Source organism: Bubalus bubalis, chromosome 24 (genome assembly GCF_019923935.1).
Source record: "Bubalus bubalis isolate 160015118507 breed Murrah chromosome 24, NDDB_SH_1, whole genome shotgun sequence".
Lineage (NCBI taxonomy): Eukaryota > Metazoa > Chordata > Mammalia > Artiodactyla > Bovidae > Bubalus > Bubalus bubalis.
This window is the reverse complement of record NC_059180.1, coordinates 12,938,723-12,963,959: the sequence shown is the minus strand read 5'-3', so window position 1 is coordinate 12,963,959 and position 25,237 is coordinate 12,938,723. Positions and strand designations below refer to the sequence as shown.

Genomic DNA, 25,237 nt, shown 5'->3' with positions numbered 1-25,237 from the left:
TATCTTACGGAGAAACCTGAACCATTTTTTGGCCAACTCAGTACAATGTGCTTTACAAGTATCACCAAGAAAGCCCATAATTTAAACTCTGCATGAAAGCCACTATCACCCACAATTTACTCAAGCTCAGAAAAGGTAGGTGCCTTAGCCAAGACCTCCACATACTGCTTAAGGAAAAGGGGAAAAAAGTTTTCAAAAAACAGAAACTACTGATAGGACATGTATTATGCATATAATTTATGCATTAAAGATTATAATAGTGGAAATGAAGAACTTTCTAATATAATTTCAACGTAATGGCCAATGTTACCCTTCAGTTTGGAAGGCACAGCAAAGTTCCAGGGGAATCTGGACTTGGCATATCCAAAAGGTGAGCTCAGTCCCTCTCCCAAACCTGATGGTGGTTCAGTTGCTCAGTCATGTCTGACTCTGCGATGCCATGGACTATAGCCCACCAGGGTCCTCTGTCCACGGGATTTTCTAGGCAAGAACACTGCAGTGGGTTGCCATTGCCTTCTCCAGGGGATCTTCCTGACCCAGGGATCGAACCTGTGTCTCTTGTGTCTCCTGCATCGGCAGGCAGATTCTTTACCACTGCACCACCATATTCTTGTCTTAATGGAGAGCACCAACCTGTCTTGTCACCGTAGCCAGGACCCTGGGACTCCTCTCCGACCCCCACCTCTTGTTTATCCTCCTTCATAACCAATCAGTCTTCATGTGATTCAGCCTCAATGTTTTCAAATCTAAAATATTTTAGCATATGAAAACAAATATTTCAAATAAATGGTGAGGATTAATTATTAAATACCTCTAGATAGCCATACTTTCAGACAAGAGTCTCTAGATTAAAACTTTCTCAGACCTGATATAAAAATATTTAGTTTGTTGGAATTTACTTTGAAAAGGAATGTTTACCTATAAGAAAATATGCATAAATATTTGTACCTTCTAAGGATTATAAATAACTTCCTTGGGACATTACTCTAGGAAAAGACTGATGGATTTGACTATATAAAAATGCAAAATTTATGCTTGTCTAAAAACATTGTCAACAAATTAAAGTGAGAGCTCAAATTGAGAGAAGTATCTATAAAATGAAGGTAAAAAGTTTTTTTAATATATACAAAGTTCTTATAAATCAATAAGATAAATATTCCAATAGAAAAAAATTGAGTGTCATTAGTAGGCAAATCCATTAAGAAAGAAAATATGGTCAAATATATGAAAAAGTGTTCAACACCACTAACATTTCAAAAATGCAGGTTTAAAAATGAAAAATGATATCCATTTGTGACTCACCAGAACAGCAAAGATGACAAAGATGAATAAGGTCTAGTGTTGGTGAGGATACAATGAAAGAGACACTTTCACATACTTTTCATTGGACAGTATATGCATTTGGAGAACAAATTCAATTTCTATGAAAGTTCTTAAAAATGAATATAGAATTTCTGGGATAAGATGATGACTGTAACTCACAAATTTGACACAAGCTGCTGAAGACTATAGGAAAGGGATTCAAAAATAAAATAAACAAACCTATGACCTTCAAGGTCAGAGAAGACACAAGGTGAGACATCAACCACAAAGCTAGGGAGCCTGGAAAGGGGATTCACAGATTGACAGATGTGTCTGATGCCTCTGCTGTCAAATCTAGAAAGTCTAAACGCTCAGAGTCTGTGTGTGTGTGTGTGTGTGTGTGTGTGTACACATGTATATATAGTGTGAAATTTTACTTTACAGTTCAATGAGAGTAAATATAATCACATTGTTGTACAAGCACACCATCACCATCCATCTCCAGAACTTTTTATCTTCTCAAACTGAAACTCTGAATCCATGATACAATAATGTCCCATTTTTCTCTCCTCCAGCCCCGGCTGTCTAATCACCTTTTAAGAGGTAATCATGAGCATACAATAGGCTAGCTGGACAGGCAAGAAAGCCCCCAAGGTGGGAGATAGAAACTACATAACAAAGAGGGGGAAAAAAAAGCACCTTGTGGAAACAGACTACACAGGGAGAAAACTGAAAAACCAAACAAGACATTATTAATATCCTCCAAGGGATCAGAAAACATATTGCTTCCATTAAATAAAAACAATACACTCTAAAAAGAAACTTTCGGAGAATAAAAATGAGGACTTGGAAGCAAAATCGTGATAGCAGAAATATAAGAACTGAAAAGAAGGGAAAGGAAATAAAATTGAAGAAAGCAAATATATCAGATCAAAAAGATAAGGAAAGATAGCAGAGAGAAGATAAGAAAATTAGGGGTTTCAATCTAGGAGGTTTAACAATGGAATATAATGGGAGATGCCTAAAGAGAGAATGGAGAAGAATGGGGAGGAATTACCAGTTAAATATTCCAAGAAATTTTCCAAAAACTGACAGTAGATTCCACACTGATGCCACTGAATGACCAAAGGATGAAAATGAACCTACAAGGCTCATCATTGTGAATTTCCAAACTCCATGAACAAAATGAAGATTCTGGAAAGGAAAGAAACATGCAAAAGATTAAGGAATCAGGACTCCTCTGTTTCTTCTAAAAAACACTGAAAGATGGAAAATAATGGCGCAAACCCATCAACATTCTGACAAAAAAAAAAAAAAAGGTGATATCTAATTCAATCAGGTCATCATTCACACATCATCTTTCTGTCCTAAGAAAGATTAGGACAAAGCTTCTTTCAGACATGGATGATCTCAAAAGATTCTATCTTCCTTATAATATTTCTCAGGAAGCCTGAGACGTTGAGTTTCACCAAAATAAGAACGTAAACCAAGAAAGAGAGATGGAATCCAACACTGGTGGGGGGCAAAAGAGAGCTCCCGGAGGACGAGGAATACAGATGGACGCACCATGGCCAACTGTCCATATGCGAGTGGTGTGACTGGATGCAGATGTGTGGAGGGCTATTATTACCATCTCCCCTGCAACCTGACCACACTTAAAGCTCAGGGTAGATCATTCGAAGGAGTCTGGTCCCCATTCTTCCCTATAACTAGATGTTCTGACCAGAGGCTAAGTGTGTGCTGGCACTCCATACCTGCTACCTGGATCAGCTGAGGACACTGATTTCATCCTTATACTTCCCCCTGAAGGAAGGCAGTACACCCTGATGAGGTCAGAAGCAGAAAACACAGGTCAGTTCATTCCATCTGTCCAGCTTTCTGCCTTATACCCACTATCTGGTTCACACAGTAGCCCTGCCAGGTGCCCCGACCAGGGTGAGCCCTGCTTCTCTGGGGTCACTGATGACCGAGATGCCTTCCCCAGAAGAAGCTTTTGTAAGCCTTTGCTGCTGTTCAGTTGGTCAGTCGTGTCCGACTCTTTGTGACCCCATGGACTGTAGCCCACCAGGCTCCTGGTTCCTTGGTCCACGGGGATTCTCCAGGCAAGAATACCAGAGTGGGTTGCCATGCCTTCCTCCAGGGGATCTTCCCAACCCAGGGATCGAATCTAGGTCTTCTGCATTGCAGGAGGATTTTTTTTTTAACAGCTGAGCTACCTGGAAAGTCGGAGAACCATGAGTGATCCCAACTAAAGCAGAAAGAGGAAGACTGGAAAACAATCAGAAGACAGTGGAGCCAGGGCTTCCAGATGAGAAAGATGCCAAGAAGGGAGCTGCTAGCAAGGTCAGATGTGGCCACTTATGAGTGATTTCAGTATAATAACTCACAAGGATACAAAGAATTGCCCCTTCCTTGGGTTTAATGTAGGCCAATGTCAATATTCAAGGTGAATGAAACAAATGACTTAGAAAAAAAAAACCTAATTAGGAAAGTCCCTGATTTACCTGTGTACACAGATCCAGAGTCACCTGACTATTCAACCTTTTCCCTGAGCCAGTCTTTTTTTTTTTTTTTTAATTCCTTTAAAAGCCTATTTTTTTTCCTTGAATGTATGTGATCACATGGAAGTGAAGGGCTACAGTTCCCACCTGAGCTGGTCTTTACCGGCCTGAGAAAGAACCATTCTACCCTCATTAAAATGATGGTTGCAGAACTTTTTTTTAATAAAAAGGGATATTTCTGCTTCACAGTTCAGGGAAGGAAAACAAGAAGATTAACTTGTTTTTATTATAGGGGCCTAATGTAAAACATGCATGAAAAAAAAGAGGTGAGAACATGGGTAAATGAGCAGTTGTTTCTGGTTAGTCTCTTTGGTATTTGTTTTTGTCCAATTATATGCACTTTTTGATAGATTCAAATGTTCCTACAGAGAGCGTGCCTTACTTTTAAGATCAGGAAAAAAAAATTGGTAAGGCTTGAAAAAATGTTTTAATCAAATTCAGACAGAAGGTAAGCAGGGATAACAATATTAATGTTAGACAAACTATATTCACGCAGGGGGAAAAAAAGCATGTTTTTAAGATAAAGGGAGCATTACATAATGGTAACAACCACTGCTAATAATGAAGCCATGCAGATACAAATCCATAGTTGCCAAAGAAACTGACAACAAGATACAGAAATCAAATGTTATTAAGAACGCAGGAAGGAGTAGATATTGTAGGAGGAGATTTTAAAACACCATTATCAAGAAGACTTAAGAAAATAAACTCATAGTCTAGCTAAATACACAAAATTGATATCTGGCAAGAATTCAACTTCATGATTACAGTGTGTGTGTGGGGGGGTCTTTTCAAGTGTGTATAGAACATTTACAAAATCTGTTAATACTAGTCACAAAGAAAAAAAAAAGTTAAATTCCTCTTCCAGATAAAGAGAAGGCACGTTTAGCCTGGAGAAAAATATAGATGCTAAACCTGAGACAGAAAAGAGGGAAACTCTATTAATGTGGTCCATTCTGGGTTGCCTAGGTATCTCAGGGGACAGGGGAGGATGAATGAGAATTAACTTTAGGATCAGACGGAAACAAATACCTCTTCCCCACTTTTTCTCACCCACTAATCATCTTCATTTAGACCTGAAGTATGAACCGCTGAAATGGCACTTAGCTCAGTGGGTTTCAAAGCGTGGTCCCTACACCAGTAGCACATCAGGAAGCTTGTGAAAAATGTAAATTCTTAGACCCACCCCAGATCTCATGACGCAGAACTTCTTCCAAGTCAGGGTTCCAAGAGGTGCTGATGTGAAAGCATCTGATGCTAAAGGTGTATCAATATCCCAGCTCCCTCGCTCTTGAGTAGATGGCCTTTTGAGGGGTGGGCATTAACTCTGGCTTTGCCTTCCCTTCTTTGTCTTACTTCCCTACTCCTCTGATGATGCACTTTACCTCCCAAAGAAACTACTGCACTCAAATCTTAGTTTCAGGGGCTGTTCTGGGGGAACCCACACTAAGACATCTACCAGAGACCCCTGTTCTCTCAGAGCTCACGTTCTGTTTGACACTAGCTTATCCTTCCACGTCTTCCTTGCAGGCTGAGTCTGCTGAGATCTCCCCTTGGGGAAGGGGCCCCACTGGTAATGTGCCCTCACCCCAATTCAGTCTAGCACCTACTGTCGGCTTTCTTCTCTGGGTCTTTCAGCTCTGCTCTGCACCACCTCTGGTCACGTCACTGCTAGCCCCTAACACCCCTTTTCCAGCCCTATTCAGCGTCATTGCTTACTGTCCAGCTGAGTTGTAAATGGAGGAACAAATCTGACTCCATGTTAGATCTGTTCCTTTTACTTTAACCTTTGTGCTCTGTTGCCTGTCATGCTGAGCCAGGCTGGCTCTGCACCTTTTGTAAAAGAATGTTGCCTATAGCCTGAAACATACAAGACAGCCCATTTTCAAGGCTCTAACCTTTAAGGGTAAAACAGTTTTCCATTCATCCAGAGATAAAAGTTGCAGAACGGAGAATAACATTAGTCTCATTGGAGGTTTACGGGAACATCCTGACCTGGGCTAGTGGACAGCTGCAAGAACAAAGGATTCCAACACCAAGAAGTTGGTGACAATTATCATGGTGCCTTCTTCCCCTGCCTTTAAAAGTGCTTTGCTGAAATGTTACCAGGAGTTTGGGGCTTTTTAAGCATGAACCACCTGTCTCCTTGCATAGCCCTGTCTGCTCCAAACTCCAGTGTTTCTGTTGGTTTGACCTCACCGTGTGTCGGGCACACAAACTTTTGTTCAGCAACAGGGTCAGACTCACAGAGGGTTGGCTACCAGCCAGGCCCTGTGAAACCAGACCCTGTCCAGCTGTGCAGGACACAGTGACCTCACATGCTGTGTGCTACAGGAGGGTACAGGGAGCTGAGGCAGCACAGAGCAAGTGTCTCAGGATGTCAACAAAGGAATCTCCCATGAAGTGACAGATAGGGGACACCTGGGGAATAAGTGGGACTAGCCAGCAAATGGAGTGGAAGTATGAGCCAGGATTCCTTGCAGAGAGTTTGTAAGTATATCTGAAGCCAGAGGTCTGCAGGTACAAGCTGAGAGGTTGCAGAGAAAGACACTGGAGCCACGACTTACGAGGCTTCAGGGAACTGAAAGAACCGCCTTCTCCCAAGAAGACTCTCAAGGTCAGTTTTAGAAGAAAATAGATCATGAAATGGCCAGAGTTTTAAAAAGGGAGAAAAATAAGGATATGAAAAATCCAGCAAATGACTCATTAGTCCTCAAACTCTGGAGGCCCGGAAGATGGTGATGCCCTGAGGGTGCATTACTGGGTCCAGACCTAATCAAACCCTTCCCTGGTAACAGTCAACAGGTTCAGAAGGGGCAAGGGGACTTCAACTCCTGGGCTGGTGAAATGTGATAGACTCCTCAGAGCTCCTGAAGACCATCAGGTTCCCAGCAGGATCCAGGACACCGTCCTGCCTTTACTTCACCCTCTCCTGACCCAGGAGCACAGGGTAATAATCCTCTACTGATCACAACGAAAGCAAGGAGTTCAGTTTGCCCCTAATCCTTCCGTTTCTCAGAAGATAAACCTCCCTGGCCTGAAGCATGCACACTGGCTGCCTTCCTCTGGGGTCCTCAGCTTGTGTGGGTTTCTCCCTGCAGTGAGTTTTGTAGGCTGAGAGGCCAAACAGGCACAGTTAGCCAAAGCAAGCCCTCTACAACCACCTTGACACCAGACCTCCATTCCAAGGACTTCAAAGGCATTCTGTTACTGCTCTCCAATATTTGCTTGTTTTATATTTTAAAATTGAGCCATCATTCCTAGCAGAACTGAACGCTAAAAGATCTGCAAACATGGTGCACTTCTACCGACAGTCATTTTGGGCACAGTGGCACAGAAGGAAATTCTGACATATGATAAACATTTCCCATCACAGGACAGAACTTTCCTTTTTATTCTGCCTCTCAGAAAAGGACAAGGGAGATGGAGTAGGGGGACTGCAGAGGAATTCAGCTCTTCCATGTCATCTACTTTAGGTAATACAAGGAGGGGAATTAGTCTAGACACATAACCAGTTATTTATTCTTAAGAGCCCTAGAGCAGTGGTCCCCAACCATTTTGGCAGCAGGGATGGATTTCGTGGGAGACAATTATTCCGTGGAGATGGGGATGGTTTCCAGATGATTCTCATAAGGGGCATGCAACCTATATTCCTCGCCTGTGCAATTCACAGTAGGGCTGGCGCTACTAGAAGAGTCTAACGCTGCCGCCGATCTGACAGGAGGTGGAACTCATGCAGTAATGTGAGCGATGGGGAGCGGCTGTAAATACAGATGAAGCTTTGCTCAAGTGCTGGCTTGGGACTCACCTTCTGCTGTGCAGACTGGCGGGGGGGTGGGGAGGACTGGGAGACCCCTGCCCTAGAGGACTCAAGTAATGAACTAGTGTTTGCTTGAATTACTTCCCCCCAAACAGCCCCCATTCCCCAGCTATGCCCCAGAGACAGGAGACAAAGACTCTTGGGCTCAGGATGGAATGAAATAAGGGCACATCCCCCCGCTGACACTGTGCACTGTCTGCTTGCGTTGTCTCAAAAAACGGCCTGCAGGCTGGCGGCCCCCATACCTTCGTCACTGTTGTCATCCACGAGGATGATCTCCTTCAGCAGGTGGGTCGGCGTGTGGTTGACCGCGCTGTGAACTGAGCGCAGGATCACCGACAGCGCCTCGTTCACGAAGATAAATATGATGGATATCTGGGGCAGCTCCTTGGAGTACTTCAGCTCCTTACACCTGGAGGAAGAGAGCAGGGAAGCGCAGAGTCAGTGGAAGGAGAAAGGCAGAGACATTGTGGCTGCACGTGGTAAGGATGCCAGCTGGGTCCTGGTATGTGTTCTCCCAGGCAGAGAATCGTTGGTTCCCTCTTGGCTTCTCTTGGCTAAGAACTGAGAAAAAAAAAAGACCTCAGGTGGAGACAGTTAAGAAAACCAGCTTCACATCTCCCAAATTTACCACCCCATAGGAAGCATGAGGCTGGAGGCCATACCCAGACATGTACCACCTGGTCTCATTTCAGCATACACACACCCACCTACTCTGAGTATTCTTGCCTGGAGAATCCTATGGACAGAGGAGCCTGGCGGGCTACAGTCCATGGGGTTGCAATGAGTTGGACATGACTGATGGATACATATGCACACCACCATAGTTCTCATCCAGAGGTGGCTGGGAAATGATGTATAAATACCCTCAGCTGCCTCAGCCCTTGAGCTGGTTGACTCTGAGGGCTGGGTTTTACAGGGGCCCCTAGAGTTTTTCCCCCTGTGGGATTAATCTCCATCATCCACAATTTACATAACACCCACTTTGGGGGCTGCCTTCCCTTCTCAGTTCTACTTCCCCTTAGTGGTGCTCTTTCCACTGCCCAAATAAACTAATGCTCTCAAGTCTTTGTTTCACAGTCGGTCTGTGGGAGAACCCAAACTAAGACATCCCTTGGACCTACTATAGTGCTTGGTACCCAGCACTATACAGGAGACCTCTACCCTCATGGAGCTTACACACTGGGAAGAGACATGAAACACACGTGAAATTAATAAAAATCTTCTATCCACTATGACTGTCCTGCCTGACACACCCTAACTCTTCTTGCAAGCGTTCCTAGAATCTGCCTGGGGTGCAGAAATGGGATCTACAAGGTCCTCCCTCCTAACATCCAGCAACTTCCCCATCTCTGAAGACAGGGCTTCAAGGGTGCACTAAGTCACTTCAGTCATGTCCAAGTCTTTTGTGATCCTATGGACTACAGCCTGCCAGGCTCCTCTGTCCATGGGATTCTGCAGGCAAGAATACTAGAGTGGGTTGCCATGCCCTCCCCCAGGGGATCTTCCCGACCCAGGGAGTGAACCTGCATCTCTTATGTCCCCCACATCGGCAGATGGTTTCTTTACCACTAGCACCCCCTGGGAAGCCCTGGGGTTCAAGAGAAGAATGTTCTTCATCCAGGCTGGACTCAGGGGTGTAGAGCTTGGGCCCCCTGGAGGCGCCTGATGATGTAAGAGATGGCACTGGTACCCTGGGATCCGGCTCTGCATGGCTCAGTGATGGAAGCACCAATGCTCTCTCCCTGGAGCAGTGGGGAACTTGGTTTTAGGTCTAGTTTGAGCCACTTTGAAATACCAAGTGGAAACAGAGAGAATGGAAGACAGAGCTAGTGCATTTCAAAGACATCCTCTTGCTCCGTGTGTGAGACTGTACAATGTGTGAGACAACGTGTTCCAGGGCAAAACAAAGAGGACAAGATGAAGGGATGGAGTGAGAGGGAAGCAGCACTGAAGAGGGGGCAGGAAATACAGCTGTTTTTTATGCTGAACAGCTTGGGCTGTGTCGGGCCATATTAATCATGTAGGCAATTTTTGGAAGAAAATAAAGTTTTGTTACAATGTACATTTGTGTCTCCTGGAGGAGACTGTCCGGGGATCCATTGATCATGCAGCCTCATTTTTACCACGACGCTGTAAATTCACTTCTGGGGGCTGCCAAGGAGATTAGAATGGTTATTGACAGGCTCGTGGGCTGTTGGCGGGAATCATCTCATTTACTGTGCGCTGATCCGGGGGAGGGGGCACATCCCAGAAGGTCCCTCGGAGCCCCCTTGATGTGGTCGGCAGCCATCCTGAGCTGGCAGGCTGGCGGCCGCTCCCTCCCAGGCCGTTCCTCACCATACACGCGAGCACTGCCACCGTACACACCCACCTACTCTGAGCATGCACTCCCGGGCCTGGTTTCTTTGGGCTTTTGTTTTTAACAGATTCTGGCCCTGGAAATGAAGAAGCAAAGAGGCCAGATGGCACTGTACCAGCAGCAGCATCTTCTCCGGCTACAGGCAATGGGATCAGGCTGCCACGGAGGCTGAGTTGTGGGTTAAGCCTCCCGGCTGGAACAGGCAATTCCCTCTGCTGAGCAGGACTCCTGGGACCCTCTGGGGAACGAGGACCCCGATCTTGCCCCTTCATGGTCAAGGTGGCCAGTCAGTAAATTGTGGGGGCATCTCAGAAGTAAAAAGCTCTTTGCCACATGCTGAGCCTGTCACCCTGGGCACACGGCTCATGCTTCTTCATCTCTGAAACTGTCCACATCATCCTCAGCGTAGTTAGCTCTGGGTGCCTGGCTAAGGTCCTTCTAAGGATCAGGTGAGCTCAGTCTTTGAGAGCCCTGGGAAAATGCAATGTACCCACCAACAGAAAGACCAGCCTGCCTGATCTAGAGAGCGGACGGACGGATGGATGGATGGATGGACAAGTAGGTAGACAGGTAGACAGATAGATATCTTATTAGTTCTATTTCTCTGGAGGACCCTCATTGATACACTGCCCTGCGGTGGTTTGGAAAAAAGTTTACACCAAATTGAGGTGTCATGTCTCATTAGAACCCTGTCTTTCCAATCTCTCTTTCCTGTCACAGCCTCAGACACAACCTCAGCACAGAAAGGGAGCCTCTGGCGCATGATGAGAGATGACCAGAAGGACTCTCCAAGTTGGGCAGTGGAATTATCTCCAAACTCCCATGGCCTCTCACTGTCCAGAGCCGCTGCACCAAGGCCGTCTCCACCTCCAACAGCCACAACCTCCTTGCCTTCCAGTTCTCCCCACCGTGTGTCCCCCAAACACCCACTCTTCGACCTCGATGAGACTGCCCGGGCCTGGGCCAGTCTGCTGTCACTCGGTGTATCAGCTCTGCTCCCGCTCTTGCTCAGCTAAAATCTATGCACTTCCCTTCACCCCTGCCTTCATCCTCCACTCACTTCCCTGGCTTGCTTTCTCAACAGCCCTGAAGAGCCCCAGCTGCTAAACAATTGTCCATCTGACTTTGCTCCCCTTTGCACACACAGGAGTGGAGGAAGCGGGCCCACCACGGAAGTGGAGACAAGGCACATCCAAGGTCCCCAGTCCCCCGGGGCCCTGGTCGCTGCCCTGCACCCTTCAAGGCAGGGCAGAACTCTCAATTCCCCATCCCCGTCCCATCCCTACTTCCCACTTTCTCCCCTTCCCCCAGGCCACCTCCCTCTTGCAGGTCCCTCCTACTCCACAGAGAGGCCACCAGCAGGAATTTCCAAGTGCAGTCTCAGGCCTGTAACAGCAGCAGCATTCCTGGGCAGCCTGATAGAAACGCACATTTTTGAACAGCTACTGTAGAGCACAGTGAACTCTGCTCAACCTTACGGGGCAGCCTGGATGGGAGGGAGGTTTGGGGGAGAACGGATACGTGTACATGTATGGTTGAATCTCTTCGCGGTCCACCTGAAACTATCACAACATTGTTAATCAGCTACATCCCAACACAAAATAAAAAGTTAAAAAAAAAAAAAAGAAACGCACATTTTCAGCCCATCTAGAACCACTGGCTCAGAGATCCTGACCAAGTTCTGCAAGTGGTTTCTGCACACCACGTGGAAATGTGAGAAGCACTTCCCTGGTTCCCCTCACCACCTACAAACCTATCAACCTCTGAACTCAGCCTTGAAGAAAACAGGCTCAGGAGGTCAGAGGTAACCCCCTCATCCATGCTGTGGATTCTCCAGCCTCCTCCCCTCCAAACACCCTGCTTCATCCATTATTCTCTCTGCTCTAGCTTCACCCTCCCTTCACTGACTTCTTCCATGCAAAGAAGGGACCCAAGTCTTCCCCATTTTCATCCATAAACTCCCTTGCCCCACTGCCTTAATCCCCATCTTCTCTTTGTCTGCCCTCTTTGGCTCTCGCCTTTATCTGTCATTCATCCCCCAACCCACCGTTATTTACCTCCTAGGTATCCTATTCCGCTAAAACTGCTCTTGTTAATTTCCAGTGACAGCTAGGCGGCCAGAGTCAATGGAGACCTCCCAACTTCACCCCAGCTGATGATCCTCTCTGCAGTGTTTAACACGGCTGCCTCTCCCCTTCCAGAAACAGTATTTACCCTTGGATCCTGGCACCCTTGCCATTTTCATCCCCATCTCTGCTTTTTCTTCCACTGAAGGATCTGCCCTGGCCGCTTGTTCAGGTTGCCCTTTTCCGCTAATACTCCAAATTCCAAAATTCCTAAAGGCTCCATCTTCCACTCTCTGCTATTCTCACTTAATCAACCCTTCCTGGGTGACCTCATCCCAGCCTATGACTCCAACCCTGACGCCATCAACTTTCAAATCCACATCTCTAGATGCTTTAAGCTTATGTTTCCCACTGGGCTTCTCCACTTGGATGTCTCATCAGCACCCCAAATATGGCCTTCCTAAAACTGGCTCCCTGTGTTCATTGAGAGGAACCACTCTTTCTCTTAGGGAGTCAAGTCAAAATCATGACACATTCAACATGTCCAATTGGTCATCAAGTCCTAAAGATTCTGCCATCTTTAGGATTTCTTTATGATGCTCCCCTCCACCCCCGTTTCTACTTCTACTCCTCTACTCATCATCAATCTCTCCTGAATGACACCCAAGGCCACCTCACTGATCCCCAGCCTCCAGCTTGTCTATCTGCAGCTCAACCCCATTCTATCCACCCCACTAGCAGAATGATCTAAGATGCTAATGCAATATTTCCACTATCTCTTTGGCTCTCTGTAGCTTTTGGACTTAGCTTCAAATGTCTTTTTGCATGACATCTGAGTTCAGACCCCCGGCTCACCTCTCCAACTTCATCTCCTCCCTGGGAGGGTAAATATTTGTACTTCCCAGAACCAGAAATGCTGCCTCTCAGTTCGCACACCTTTCTCTCTGCCTAAAGTGCCCTTCCCTCCTGCCTAGCTTGCCCTCTTCCCTCAGCCCAGCTCCAGGCAGCTCTCCCAGACTCCTAGCAGCAGATCAGGCCCCGCTCCTTTGTCCCTTTCTCTCCCTCTGCCCGCTGTCATCCTGTCTCTCTTCACTCTGTCCTCCACCATTGCAGGGTGGCCAGGGGTCTTCTTCAGGGGATCTTCTTCCTTTTCTGTTTGCCAATGAGCCCAGCAAAATAGTTGGTAGATAAACGGTTAGTGAATGAACAGATAAAAACCCTCCTGTCTTCCCAATATATTCCCTCCACTCTTCTTATGATCAAAGGCATCATTTATCTCCTCTTGCAATTAGAACATCGGTGATGGCACCTCCACACTTAAAAAGGATAGGATCCTGAACACAACTGCCTACTGTCTCCCTTGATTGACTAATCTGAGCTCAAATTCTGAAGGCTGCTGGGGTCAAGTGCATTAACCAGGCCCAAATTCTCTTTTTTTCTTCCCTCCTCATCAAGCCCTGCCTATACTCCTAGGAAAGAGGGTTATCATTTTTCATAACAGCAAACCTTGCAAAACAAGATATGGGCTGAAGAAATGAGATGTATGAGGCCCCTCTTTTGGATCTCTCATTATCCGGGAAAATGCACACTTTGCTGAGTGGCTTAATTTTCTCTGTTTGAACTCAATTCATCCAGGAAGGAGCAGCACACCTCATTAACTTACTTCCCACACAGAGCAGTCTCCGAGACGAACTGCCCACTTCAGCATTTGCATCTGCGAGCACCCTGCCTATCAACTGTATTGGGGCAATTTTCATGACTCAACCCTCAGCCTGTTCCATGCACGCCAAGGGTTCTTACCTCGGGGTCCAGGGAGCCCCAGGAAAAGCTCCAGAAATTAGATACAGGATGTTGTGGGTGAGGGGGGATTTGTTTTTTCTGGGCTCCACTGGCTTCCCACAGGAGCACAGTGGGAGGGGAAGAACCCAGGCCACAGAGCAGAGAGGACCATTGTGAGTTGCAGCCCCCTGCCCTGGTCAAGACCAGTGCCAGACCCACACCCTGTTTGCAAGCACCATAGGATCAACAAAGCTCTATGCCTTCCCTGCCAGCCTGGTTTCTACAAATATTTATTTTGGACTATTCCCCAAAGCACTTCTGATTTTTGGACTGAACACCTACTGGCTCCATGGCTTCCTGGGAAGTCTCTTTCTCTGAGTTGTAAAGAGTTGCTTTTCCAAGGGCAAGACAATCATCTTTAGCCAGAAAATTCTTGAGACTCAGCACAGCAACAACTATGCCAGTTTCAAGTAGACTAGAGTCCTGACACGGACAAAAAACAAACCAACCAACCAAAAAAAAAAAAAAAAAAAAAAACCAACCCTACTTGTCTCTAACTTCCAAAGTTTTCTTTTTTAAGTCAAAAGGGTTCATTCACCATTTTTAGCCTCAATCACAGTCCCCTGAGTTGCGCAGCACTGCTCTCCCTAAAACGGAAGGGGAATCACACATATGGGGCTGGGGCAGGGGCGCCATTCGGATTCCCCGCTTGCCGGATGCATCTACCTGGGTATGATGCAGCGTCTCATGCTGTCTTCAGCTGAAGAGAACAGAAAAAGAAAAGAAAATCCCTCAAGTTCAGTTAAACAATGGCTCAGGAGGAGAATTTCTAAAAACAATTAAGGGTAAATTCATGCAGACAGTTTCAGGCCACAGATAAGAAAGCCCCTAAGACACAGGAAATGCTGCCTAAGCCATTCATACCTAGTATTCATCCTATAACCTTTCCAAGCGGAGTGGAATGAGAGGGGACCACCCCAAGTGCTGCAGGAGGGACATAAATACATTGCAAAATACTCAGATTAGAAATAATAAACAGTGGTGCTCCAAAGCCCAGCAGATCCAAAATTCGGTCAAAAAGATTCTGCATAGAAACCGAGGGCCATAGGGCGCTCTGTTCTCAGTCCGTCCCCTCCCTCTCATGCCCAGTCCCTCACACAAAGTGCCCATCTCGTTCTAAAGGTTGTCACCCTGTCATTTTAGCATAGCAACGGGAAACATATTACCAAACTAGCTATTTTTCCATTTTTCCTTTTAACTGTTCAGGCCAAATTGGCCAGTCAAACCCATCTTTCTACTGACACTAACCCTGAAAACACTTTTGTTTATTCCTGCATCTGGGCCATCCCTCTTGTCCTTGTCATTACTGTTACTCCCCTTCCTCCCCCTCATTTTTAAAATCCAACTACAGCTGATTTACAATGTTATGCTGGTTGCACGTGTACAGCCAAGTGGTTCAGTTATATATCTATTCTTTTTCAGATTCTTTTCCATTTTAGGCTATTATAAGATACTGAATACAGTTTCCTGTGCTATATGGTGGTCCCTGTTGTTTATCTACTTTATATATAGGAGATGTAAGAGTCCCTTGGACTGCAAGGAGATCCAGCCAGTCCATTCTGAAGGAGATCAGCCCTGGGATTTCTTTGGAAGGAATGATGCTAAAGCTGAAACTCCAGTACTTTGGCCACCTCACACGAAGAATTGACTCATTGGAAAAGATTCTGATGCTGGGAGGGATTGGGTGCAGGAGGAGAAGGGGACGACAGAGGATGAGATGGCTGGATGGCATCACTGACTCATTGGACATGAGTCTGAGTGAACTCCAGGAGTTGGTGATAGACAGGGAGGCCTGGTGTGCTGCGATGCATGGGGTTGCAAAGAGTCAGACACGACTGAGCGACTGAACTGAACTGAAGAGATGTGAGTTCAGTCCCTGGATCAGGAAGAAGGAAGAGGAGGAGCAAGAGGAAACGGCAATCCACTCCAGTATTCTTGCCTAAGAAAATCCCACGGACAGAGGAGCCTGGCGGGCTATAGTCCATGGAGTCGCAAAGAGTCAGACATGACAGAGCACACATGTATATATACATAGTAGTGTGTATCTGTTCATCCCAAACTCCTAATTTATTACTGTTGTTACTTTTATCATTGTTACTTCCACCTATAAAGTCTTTCTGAAGGATGAGCCTTCCTTGTTTGGAGTCAAATCCAACACATCAGCCCCTCCAGTCTCAGCTTAGCCCTAATTCAGCCGTGCCTGTCTTTGCTGTTGTTGTTGTTCAGGCACTCAGTCGTGTCCAACTCTTTGCAACCCCACGGACTGCAGCACACCAGGCTTCCCTGTCCTTCACTGTCTCCCGGAGTTTGCTCAAACCCATGTCTACTGAGTCGATGATACCATCCAACTATCTCATCTTCTGTTGTCCCCTTCTCCTCTTGCCCTCAGTCTTTCCCAGCATCAGGAAATGAGTCAGCTCTTCACATAAGGTGGCCAAAGTACTGGAGCTTTAGCTTTAGCATCAGTCCTTCCAATGAAGATTCAGAGTTGATTTCCTTTAGGATTGACTGGTATGATCTCCTTGCTGTCCAAGGGACTCTCGAGACTCTTCTCCAGAAACAGTTAGAAAGCATAAATTCTTCAGTGCTCAGCCTTCTTTATGGTCCAACTCTCCCATTCATCCATGACGACTGGAAAAACCATAGCTTTGACAATTTGCACCTTTGTCGGCAAAGTGGTCTCTGCTTTTTAATACATTGTCTAGGTTTGTCATAGCTTTTCTTCCAAGGACCAAGCATCTTTTAATTTCATGGCTGCAGTCATTGACCTCAGTGATTTTGGAGCCCAAGGAAATAAAGTCTGTCACAGTTTCCATTTTTTCCCCATTTGCCATGAAGTGATGGGACCGGATGCCATGAGCTTTTCTGCATGTTGAGGTGCCTGTCTTACTGGACAGAAAATGCCTTCTCCCTCTCTGAACCACTAAAGCAGCTTAGCAGATCCCGTTTCTACTGCAGGCAGAATGTATGAATGCCCCCAGTTCTTCACCCCGCAAGGTAGTCAGGTGCTTTGCCACTTAATTCTGAAGTTGTTCTCACTAAAGAGGCGAAGTGTATGTCTCCACCTGTTGAATCTGAGCTTAGCTCCACGACCTGTTCAGACTAGCAGGACAAGGGGAAGTGCTTGTGCCAGCTGCAAGCATGACCCTCAAGAGAGTCTGATGCCCTTGGCCATCACCTAGGAAGCACCAGGCTGGCCCTCTGGTCCCAGATGAGAACAGAAGCTGGGTGTTAAGTGACAAGCAGCACAGGACACACATTTTTGCGTGTGTGAGCCCAGCCAACGCAGATGTTCACCGCGCCAAGCACTTCACAGAGTATACATCATCTTGTCACTTCCCAATGAGCCAGTAATGTAGGTATTCCCATTCTGCTTATGGGAAAACTGAGGTTCAGAGTCACAGGCCGAAAGACAAGTTGAGTGGTAGACGGAGGGAGGCTTTCAACCCAGATCCACCTGACTGCAAAGCCCCTTGTTTTAGCCTTTGCGAAAAGAAATGACTTATCAATGAGTGTTGGGGTGGAGGAATTTTAATGGCATCTGTTTCTTCTATATTTCCCTGCAGTCTCCATTGTCCACACCAAACATGTATGACTTTTATAACTTAAACACTATGAATGTTACTTTTTGAAAGCTTCCTATGAAAATCATTATAGCACTTGACATGTAACTTTAACACTAACTTGAAACAGTAAACAGATAAGAATAAATAACAAAACTGCTGAGGGGAAAAGGGTATTTAGGAAATCCTGAGACAAATATGATGTTAAAATCTAATATAAAGCTAATATAATTCAATCAATAACAAGTTGACTGACAAGTGAAACTTAAAGACCAGAAACAAAGCTGATTTTAGAGAATTTATGCCAAGAACATACCACAGACCAAAGGGTAGGGAAAGAATCATTCAAAAAAATGTGTTAGGACTACTCTTTCTCTATTGAGTAAAATTGTAAGAGTTCCCCCTCTAAATAGGCTTCCCAGGTGGTGCTAGTGGTAAAGAATCTGCTTGCCAATGCAGGAGACATAAGAGACACTGGTTCGATCCCTGGGTTGGGAAGATCCCCTGGAGTGGGAAATGGCAACCCACTTCAGTATTCTTGCCTGAAAAATTCGATGAACAGAGGAGCCTGTTAGGCTATAGTCCATGGAGTTGCAAAGAATCAGACATGACTGAATGAACGAGCACACACACTCCTCTAAACACACTGAAGAATAAACATTAGATAGATAAAACAGTTAAATTGAGAACTCAAAACATAAGGAAAGCAAAAAAAAAAAAAAAAAAAAGAGAAAAAAGAAAATGAATGCCCATATAAGCTCTGGTTGAAGAAGCAACAGTTTGACAACAGTTGCAAACCTCTGATTATCAAAAATAATAAAATTAAGACAACAGCAAATTGCAGAAAAAATTTACAGCAATTATAAAAGAATAAAAGATAATGAAAACCCAAAGCACATAATTAGGTAAACAAACAAAAAACATGAACGTGCAATTCAGAGAACAAAAGAAACAAATAAACATGAGAAGAGGTGGACCCTCAAGAGTAATAAGAGAAATTAAAATTAAAACAATAATGAGATGTCATTTTGCCTCTGGGTGGTGAAATTATCAATAATTTTTCCTGGCTTCTTTATACATTTTCTGTTCTTATTTTTTTAGAGTGAGCAAGTATAGCACAGAAAAACACATCAATTTAGATTAATGCATGATGACAGGACCATATTGCAAAATTAAAGGGAACAGCAAAGCTTGGCTATACTCTTGGATTTTTGCATGAGTGTGACATCAATTGGCTTAAACAATCAACACCCCCACGCCATCCCACAGCTTGCCCTCTGAGACCACAATCGGAAATAGAATTCTGAGTCAAAACCAAAATCACAACTGTTCTCTTTTCAAAGGCAGGTGTGGGAGCAAGATGACATGGTCTGATCTCCAAGTTATTCATTCTAGACAACAAGCATACCTGCCGCTGAAATAGACCTCCGACTTCTTCTCTATCCAGAAGCTATTTCTTGATGGCCTTGTATAATAAACATAAAGTCAATCACTCACAGACCTGCCTCTGTTAGGCAACATGTGGCTTTGAAAAGGCATGAGAAACTTAAACATCAACGCCTGTCACTTGATAAAAACCCAGTTAGCTCCAGCCATATGCCAATTTCTTAAGGTTATGGGCACTGCCGTTTACAAGGAGAATAAATGCTCCACAAGGAATAGAAACCCAAGCCTTGCATGATATAAGGAAACTGAGCCATCCAACTGAGGTTTCTAAGCCTCCAGTCTCACCTGTTAATAACCATTTATAAAACAGTCTAATACCGCGGATGACCAATTTTTAACCCGAGGATGTACTTCTGCTCTGGAGTAAAACGGCCTGAAAAGAAACTTCAATTCTCTTTAAATCTCAAATCCATTGGTTTCTCAAAATCCTGTAGAATTCCTCCTGCCACTTGTACCATCTCTCAGACATGCGTAAATAACACAGGCTTGCTAAGGAGCTTCAGTCGTGTCCAACTCTGCAACCCTGTAGACGCCAGGCTCCTCTGTCCATGGGATTCTCCAGCCAAGGATACTGGAGCAAGTTGCCCCGCCCTCCTCCAGGGGATCTTTGTGACCCAGGGATCGAACCTGTATCTCCTGAATTGGCAGGCGGATTCTTTACCTGCTGAGCCACTGGGGAACCTGTGTGCAAATAGTTTTTAAAAACCTGAGTACTACTATAGCATTGTGAACATTAATTTCAATGTTGTTACAAGTAAGAAAAATTGCATTAAAAGGTTTTTGCCTTATTCCCCCCAAGATAAGAATCTACAATCATAGATTGTAGAGGAAACGGAGTCCCCTCCAGGGTACCTCCTTTGCCTGTTTGAAGTTGCCACATCAGACCCCTGTAGAAGCAGCCCACCTGGCTGAGGATGGTGACTTTATTTCATTCCAAACATTTCTTTATTTTGCCCCACTAGCAAGATCCAGGAGAGAGAAAGCTCCTAGAAAACTAAGCAGTGCAAATACACCTCAATGCTTATGACAGATGGAAGGCAAAGCCTATCCCGTGATTTAACATGGATCATGTATTCACCCAAAAAGCCTGTTCCTTTATTTTTAACACACCGAAGGACAAGTGTATCTGTATCACCAGGAAACATTAGCTTAACTGTGACATTTGCTTACACAGAACATCAATTACGGACCAGCAACGTGTTGAAGATAGAGAAATTTTTTTAGACCTCCCTAGCTCCCTGGGAAAGCTCATAGCTCCGTAAGGGGAAAAGATAGGCAAATCGTAATTATGATTACGGGATGATAAATGTCACACGGGAGGTCTCTTCAGGATGCTCTGGGAGCTTAGTTCTGCCTGCAAGGAGATAGATGGGGGCCCACCCAGGAAAGGGTTCGCAGAGGAGATAAAATTTGATCTGGGCCATGAAGCATGAAGAGGTAATTTCCAGGTGAGGGCCTGTGAAGAGAGAGAGAAGACTAAGGGGGAAACTCTTGAAGCAAAATGACATGAGTAGCATGTGCAAAAACAGAGCAGAGAAAATGTATAGTGCACCAACAGGAACTAGAAACAGCTGTTTCAGAGGGTGACGCCAGTGAGGAAAAGAAAACAGCAGTCAACCACGTATCCTGAAGGCAGTTTATAACATTCAGACTTGGGGACGTCTCTGGCAGTCCAGTGGTTGAGGCTTTACCGTCCAATGCAGGGGGTGCAGGTTCAACCCCTGGTTGGGGAATCAATATGCCACATGCCTCCAGGCCAAAAAAACCTTTAAGAAAAAAAAATAACAAAAATAAAGTAAAAGAAGATAAAATTCAGACACGATCTGGGAGCAGCAGGAAGCCAGGATATCAAGGACTGTTGAGCAGGAAAATGACACAGCAACACATGCTGTTGCTGTTCAGTTGCTAAGTCGTGTCTGACCCCGTGACTCCATCAACTGCAGCTCGTCAGGCTCCCGTCCATCAGTACCTCCGTGCCCAACAAGGCTACTGGTGCCGTTTTTCAACTGCATTTGCTCATGCGTCTCTGTCACATTTTGGTCATTCTCACAACACTCCAAACTTTTTCATTATTATACTTGTTATGATGATCTGTGATCAGTGATCTTTGATGTTAATTGTTGCCAAAAAGGTTACCTACTGCTCGTTGAAGGCTCAGATGGTGATTGACATTTGTATTACAGCAATAAAGTAGTTTTAATTAAGGTACGTCCATTTTTTAGACCTAACGCCTGAATAGACTACAGTATAATGTAAGTATAGCTTTTTTATGGACCGGGAAACCAAAAAGTCGTGTGACTCGATTTTTTGTGTTATTGATTTTATTTGCAGGGGTCTGGAGCGGAACCCACAATATCTCCAAGGTTTATGCAGAGTCCTGGAAGGGATGACAGATCCACTGAATCAAGATGTTTCCTTCCAGAAGACTGGGAGTGGAAGGAAAGGAAGGAGCAGGGAAGCAGGTTTAAAAAGAAGAATCTTGGGACTTCCATGGCTGTCCAGTGGTTAAGACTCTGCCTTCCAATGCAGTGGGTGCAGGTTCGATCCATGGTTGGGGAACTAAGATCCCACATGCCGCCTAGCACAGCTAAATAAATAAATAAAATAAAAAGAGGAATTTTTATTTATCATTCAGCCCCAGGCAATGAGTCCCTCTGGTCCTGTGCACCTATACCCTTGAAGAACCTTGTTTCTCCTTTTGCCAGGAAGCCTGACTATGGGCAGAAAACATGCTAAGGTCTAGCAGGCAAAGTAATGACTTATTTTCAAAATCAATGTCTGCACATCCAACTCTTCTCCTCCTAAGACACTTTATGCCCTGATTCTGCGTCTGTGTGGGTGTTTTAAAATTGCTGTAATGAGTAATTACACATGAGTTCTAATGAAAAAAAAATGTAGCGAACTGTCTGTACATTGGTCCCAAGGAATATTTACAGGAATGCCACACTGGGCAAAATGGTGTTCCACTGGGAATTCCACCCCTACATAAACATCTCACTGAAGCAGGGCTGACTTAGCCTTCAGTGGGATGTTGATGGAGGCCACCAAGTCCTGTGAGGTTTAGGGCTGAAGCAAGAGACTTCATCGAGACAGAGTTGGCAAAGGAAAAAAACTGTATAGGAGCACAAAGGTCCAAAATGCCAGGAATTGAGATGGCAGATCACCAAATCTGTTTGAGGAGTTAAGAAATCAGTATATTGAGCCAAGAGTTTGCATCCAGTGTTCACAATAGGAAGCTCAGTACCTGGACCAGCCAGTATATGAGAGGGGGCTGAGAGCCTGGCTTGAAAGGTCAAGACAAAGGAAGACCCCAGCCCCAGGGAAGCCACCTCTCAGTAGTCTCGTCTGTCCTGATACATATGAAGCCTTCCTGAAGCAGGGGGCTGGCTCCAAAGACTCGCCTTCCTTATCTGACTTGCTCTTGATGTTCAGTTGCTCAATCATGTCTGACTCTTTGTGACCCCATGGACTGCAGCACACCAGGCTTCCCTGTCCTCCACTATCTCCCATAATTTGCTTCAACTCATGTCCATTGAGTTGATGATGTTATTCAACCATGTCATCCTCTGTCATCCACTTCTCCTCCTGCCTCTAATCTTTCCCAGCATCAGGGTCCTTTCCAATGAGTTGGCTCTTCCCATCAGTTGGCCAAAGTACTGGAGCTTCAGCTTCAGCACCAGTCCTTCCAATGAATATTCAGGATAAATTTCCTTTAGGGTTGACTGGTTTGATCTCCTTGCTGTCCAAGGGACTCTCAACAGTCTTCCCCAGCAGCACAATTCAAAAGCACCAATTCTTCAGCACTTAGCCTTCTTTAGTCTCCATCTCTCACATCCGTACTTGACTACTGGAAAAACCATAGCTTTGACTACATGGACCTTTGTCGGCAAAGTGATGTGTCTGCTTTTTACTACGCTCTCTAGGTTTGTCATAGCTTTTCTTCCAAGGAGCAAGCAGCGTCTTTTAATTTTGTGGCTGCCCTCACCCTCCGCAGAGATTTTGGCCCCCAAGAAAATAAAACCTGTCACTGTTTCCACTTTTTCCCCCATCTATCTGCCATGAAGTGATGGGACCAGATGCCATAAATATTGGTTCTTGGGTAAATTAACAATATTAGCGATGGAAGCATCTGGTTTAAGGGCAAGTGTTCACAGCTGGAGGAGAGTGTGTCCAGGGTGGCTGGGACCAGCCAGCATCACACAGGCAGGGCACGCTCTCTGAGTTGGGACCTGAGTTGCCCTTTCAGTGGCTATGAACTGGCCATGCTTTCTTCAGAAGCCATTGAGAAGGCTGTCACTGCAAAAGAGCTGGGTGGAGTATTTCCTCTAAAAGTATACATAAACTGATCTGTTTTCTTGAGACATCTTTGCCAAGAGAAATGCCATTAAATCAGCATCTTGGCCAGAAAGGAAAGCCACGTGTGCTGGACTCCCTGAGGCTGATGCACCAGCTCCAAGGAGGCGAAATGCGATCAGTGAATTTCTTTGTTAATCTTGATATTTGCAGGAAGCAAACGAACCAAGCACTCTGCAAATCACCGGCTTTAATCTTCAGAATTACTTATCCTGCCATTTAGGAGAGTTTTGTTTTCTGGGGAGATGTGCACACAGCAGGCGGCAAACATTCTAATTGCTGTTAAGTACATTTGGTGTAATATGTTGGGGAAACGGAGTCATTGAATCAGTTAGGCGTGAACACACACGCTTACAGGCAGAATGGGAGTCTGCACACAGAAACGCTCATCAGAAGTGTTTCAGTCACGGAGGCCACATCTCATACAGGCAAAGAGGCTGCCTCTCCCATGCACAGCACTAGGATGCAGTTCAATCTCATAAACAAATGGCCAAACTGTGTTCAACCTTTCCTGTTCCTCCCTGCCCATTCTCTCTCTGAGTCCATCTGCAGTCAAGATGCAATGCTATTTATAACATATATTGTGTGTGCTGTAGTCAAAAGGATTTGCAACCTGCAGCCAGAGATATTCAATCTACCCAACAGAAGTAAAGGCTCAATGGAAACTCAAAGTCAAGGCGATTCCATTCTGCCAAGTATTACAGTCACACACGCCCACTTCCCGGACTAGATTAAAAAGCCCTTGCAGTTAGGTAGCATGTCTTGTTCATTTCTTCATTCCTCAAGCTCTCAGCTCTGTGTCTACCCCATCGTAACAATGCAATCATGGTTTGTTAAACTGAATTCTTCCCAAGAATTACAGTGAGAAAGAACAAAAAGTGTTAGTTGCTCAGTTGTGTCCGACTCTTTGTGACCCTATGGACGCAGAGAAGCCCGCCAGGCTCCTCTGTCCATGGAATTCTCCAGGCAAGAATACTCCATTCCCTTCTCCAGGGGATCTTCCAGACCCAGAGATTGATCCCGGGTCTCCTGCATTGCAGGCAGATTCTTTACCATTTGAGCCAACAGGGAACAGAAAAGAGCATGAAAAGGGGAAGGGAACTTTGAGGCCATTTGAGGACTTGGAAAAATGGTGTTAGTGGGTTTTAAGTGATGAAACTTGCCATGAGAGGCACATTGATGAAGCCTGCAGACTCCCAAACCACAGTGAAAACGCAAAACTCAATTTTTTTTTAATGCTAATCCAATCCTGGGTTGATTTCCATTTATATCGCTGAAACCATTTGAGGTCTTCCAGTCAAGTGTGAAATAATTCATTTAGCCCTTGGTGCATAAGAAGAACTTTTAAAAAAATCTGACAAGTTGTCATTAAGTAAATAATTTATCCATAATGGAGAAAAAGGCACAGTGTGGTTACCTGACTATTCGGATTAATGGGGAGTCACTAGTTAAATCATACACAGAGCCAAAACACTGAAGGTTGTAAAACACTGAAGGTTTAGGTTGCGCATATAAAACTGCCATTTCTGGCTGAAACTGGCAATTTCACATTGCTCTACCAAATACAATGAAAACCCACACAATTCTGAAGATTAAATAGACTAAACACAACTTTATATATTTGCTGTTTTATAAGGACTCTTACGGAACTCCTTTGTTTAAAAATTATTTCATCTGATCATCCAGATATTAAGGTGACCAGTCCAGATGATCTCCACCTTCATGACTCACAAATAAAAGAAATGTGACTTTCAGTTCAGATGGCTCACTGAAGCAGGAACCTAGAAGGAAGAACCAGTTTGTGACAGAAAAGTCATTTTCCAAGTTCCCAGGAGCATGGCTGTGAAGCATCATTTATAACTCTAAATACAGCAGGCAGACGAGACATAGGAAATTGGCCTGATCTGTTTATAATGACAGATGCT

The 25,237-nt window shown here is 45.0% G+C and overlaps 1 protein-coding gene across 2 annotated transcripts in view; it reads right to left on the bottom strand.

Annotated features, from left to right (window-relative positions):
• Nucleotides 1-25,237, bottom strand: part of GALNT17 (polypeptide N-acetylgalactosaminyltransferase 17) — a 430,675-nt gene that overhangs the window by 211,538 nt on the left and 193,900 nt on the right. For both annotated transcript variants that reach the window (XM_025275599.3, XM_025275598.3), the window contains exon 3: nt 7,929-8,095. In XM_025275599.3, coding sequence (XP_025131384.1) covers nt 7,929-8,095 — 167 coding nt within the window. The remainder of the gene's footprint in view (nt 1-7,928; nt 8,096-25,237) is intronic.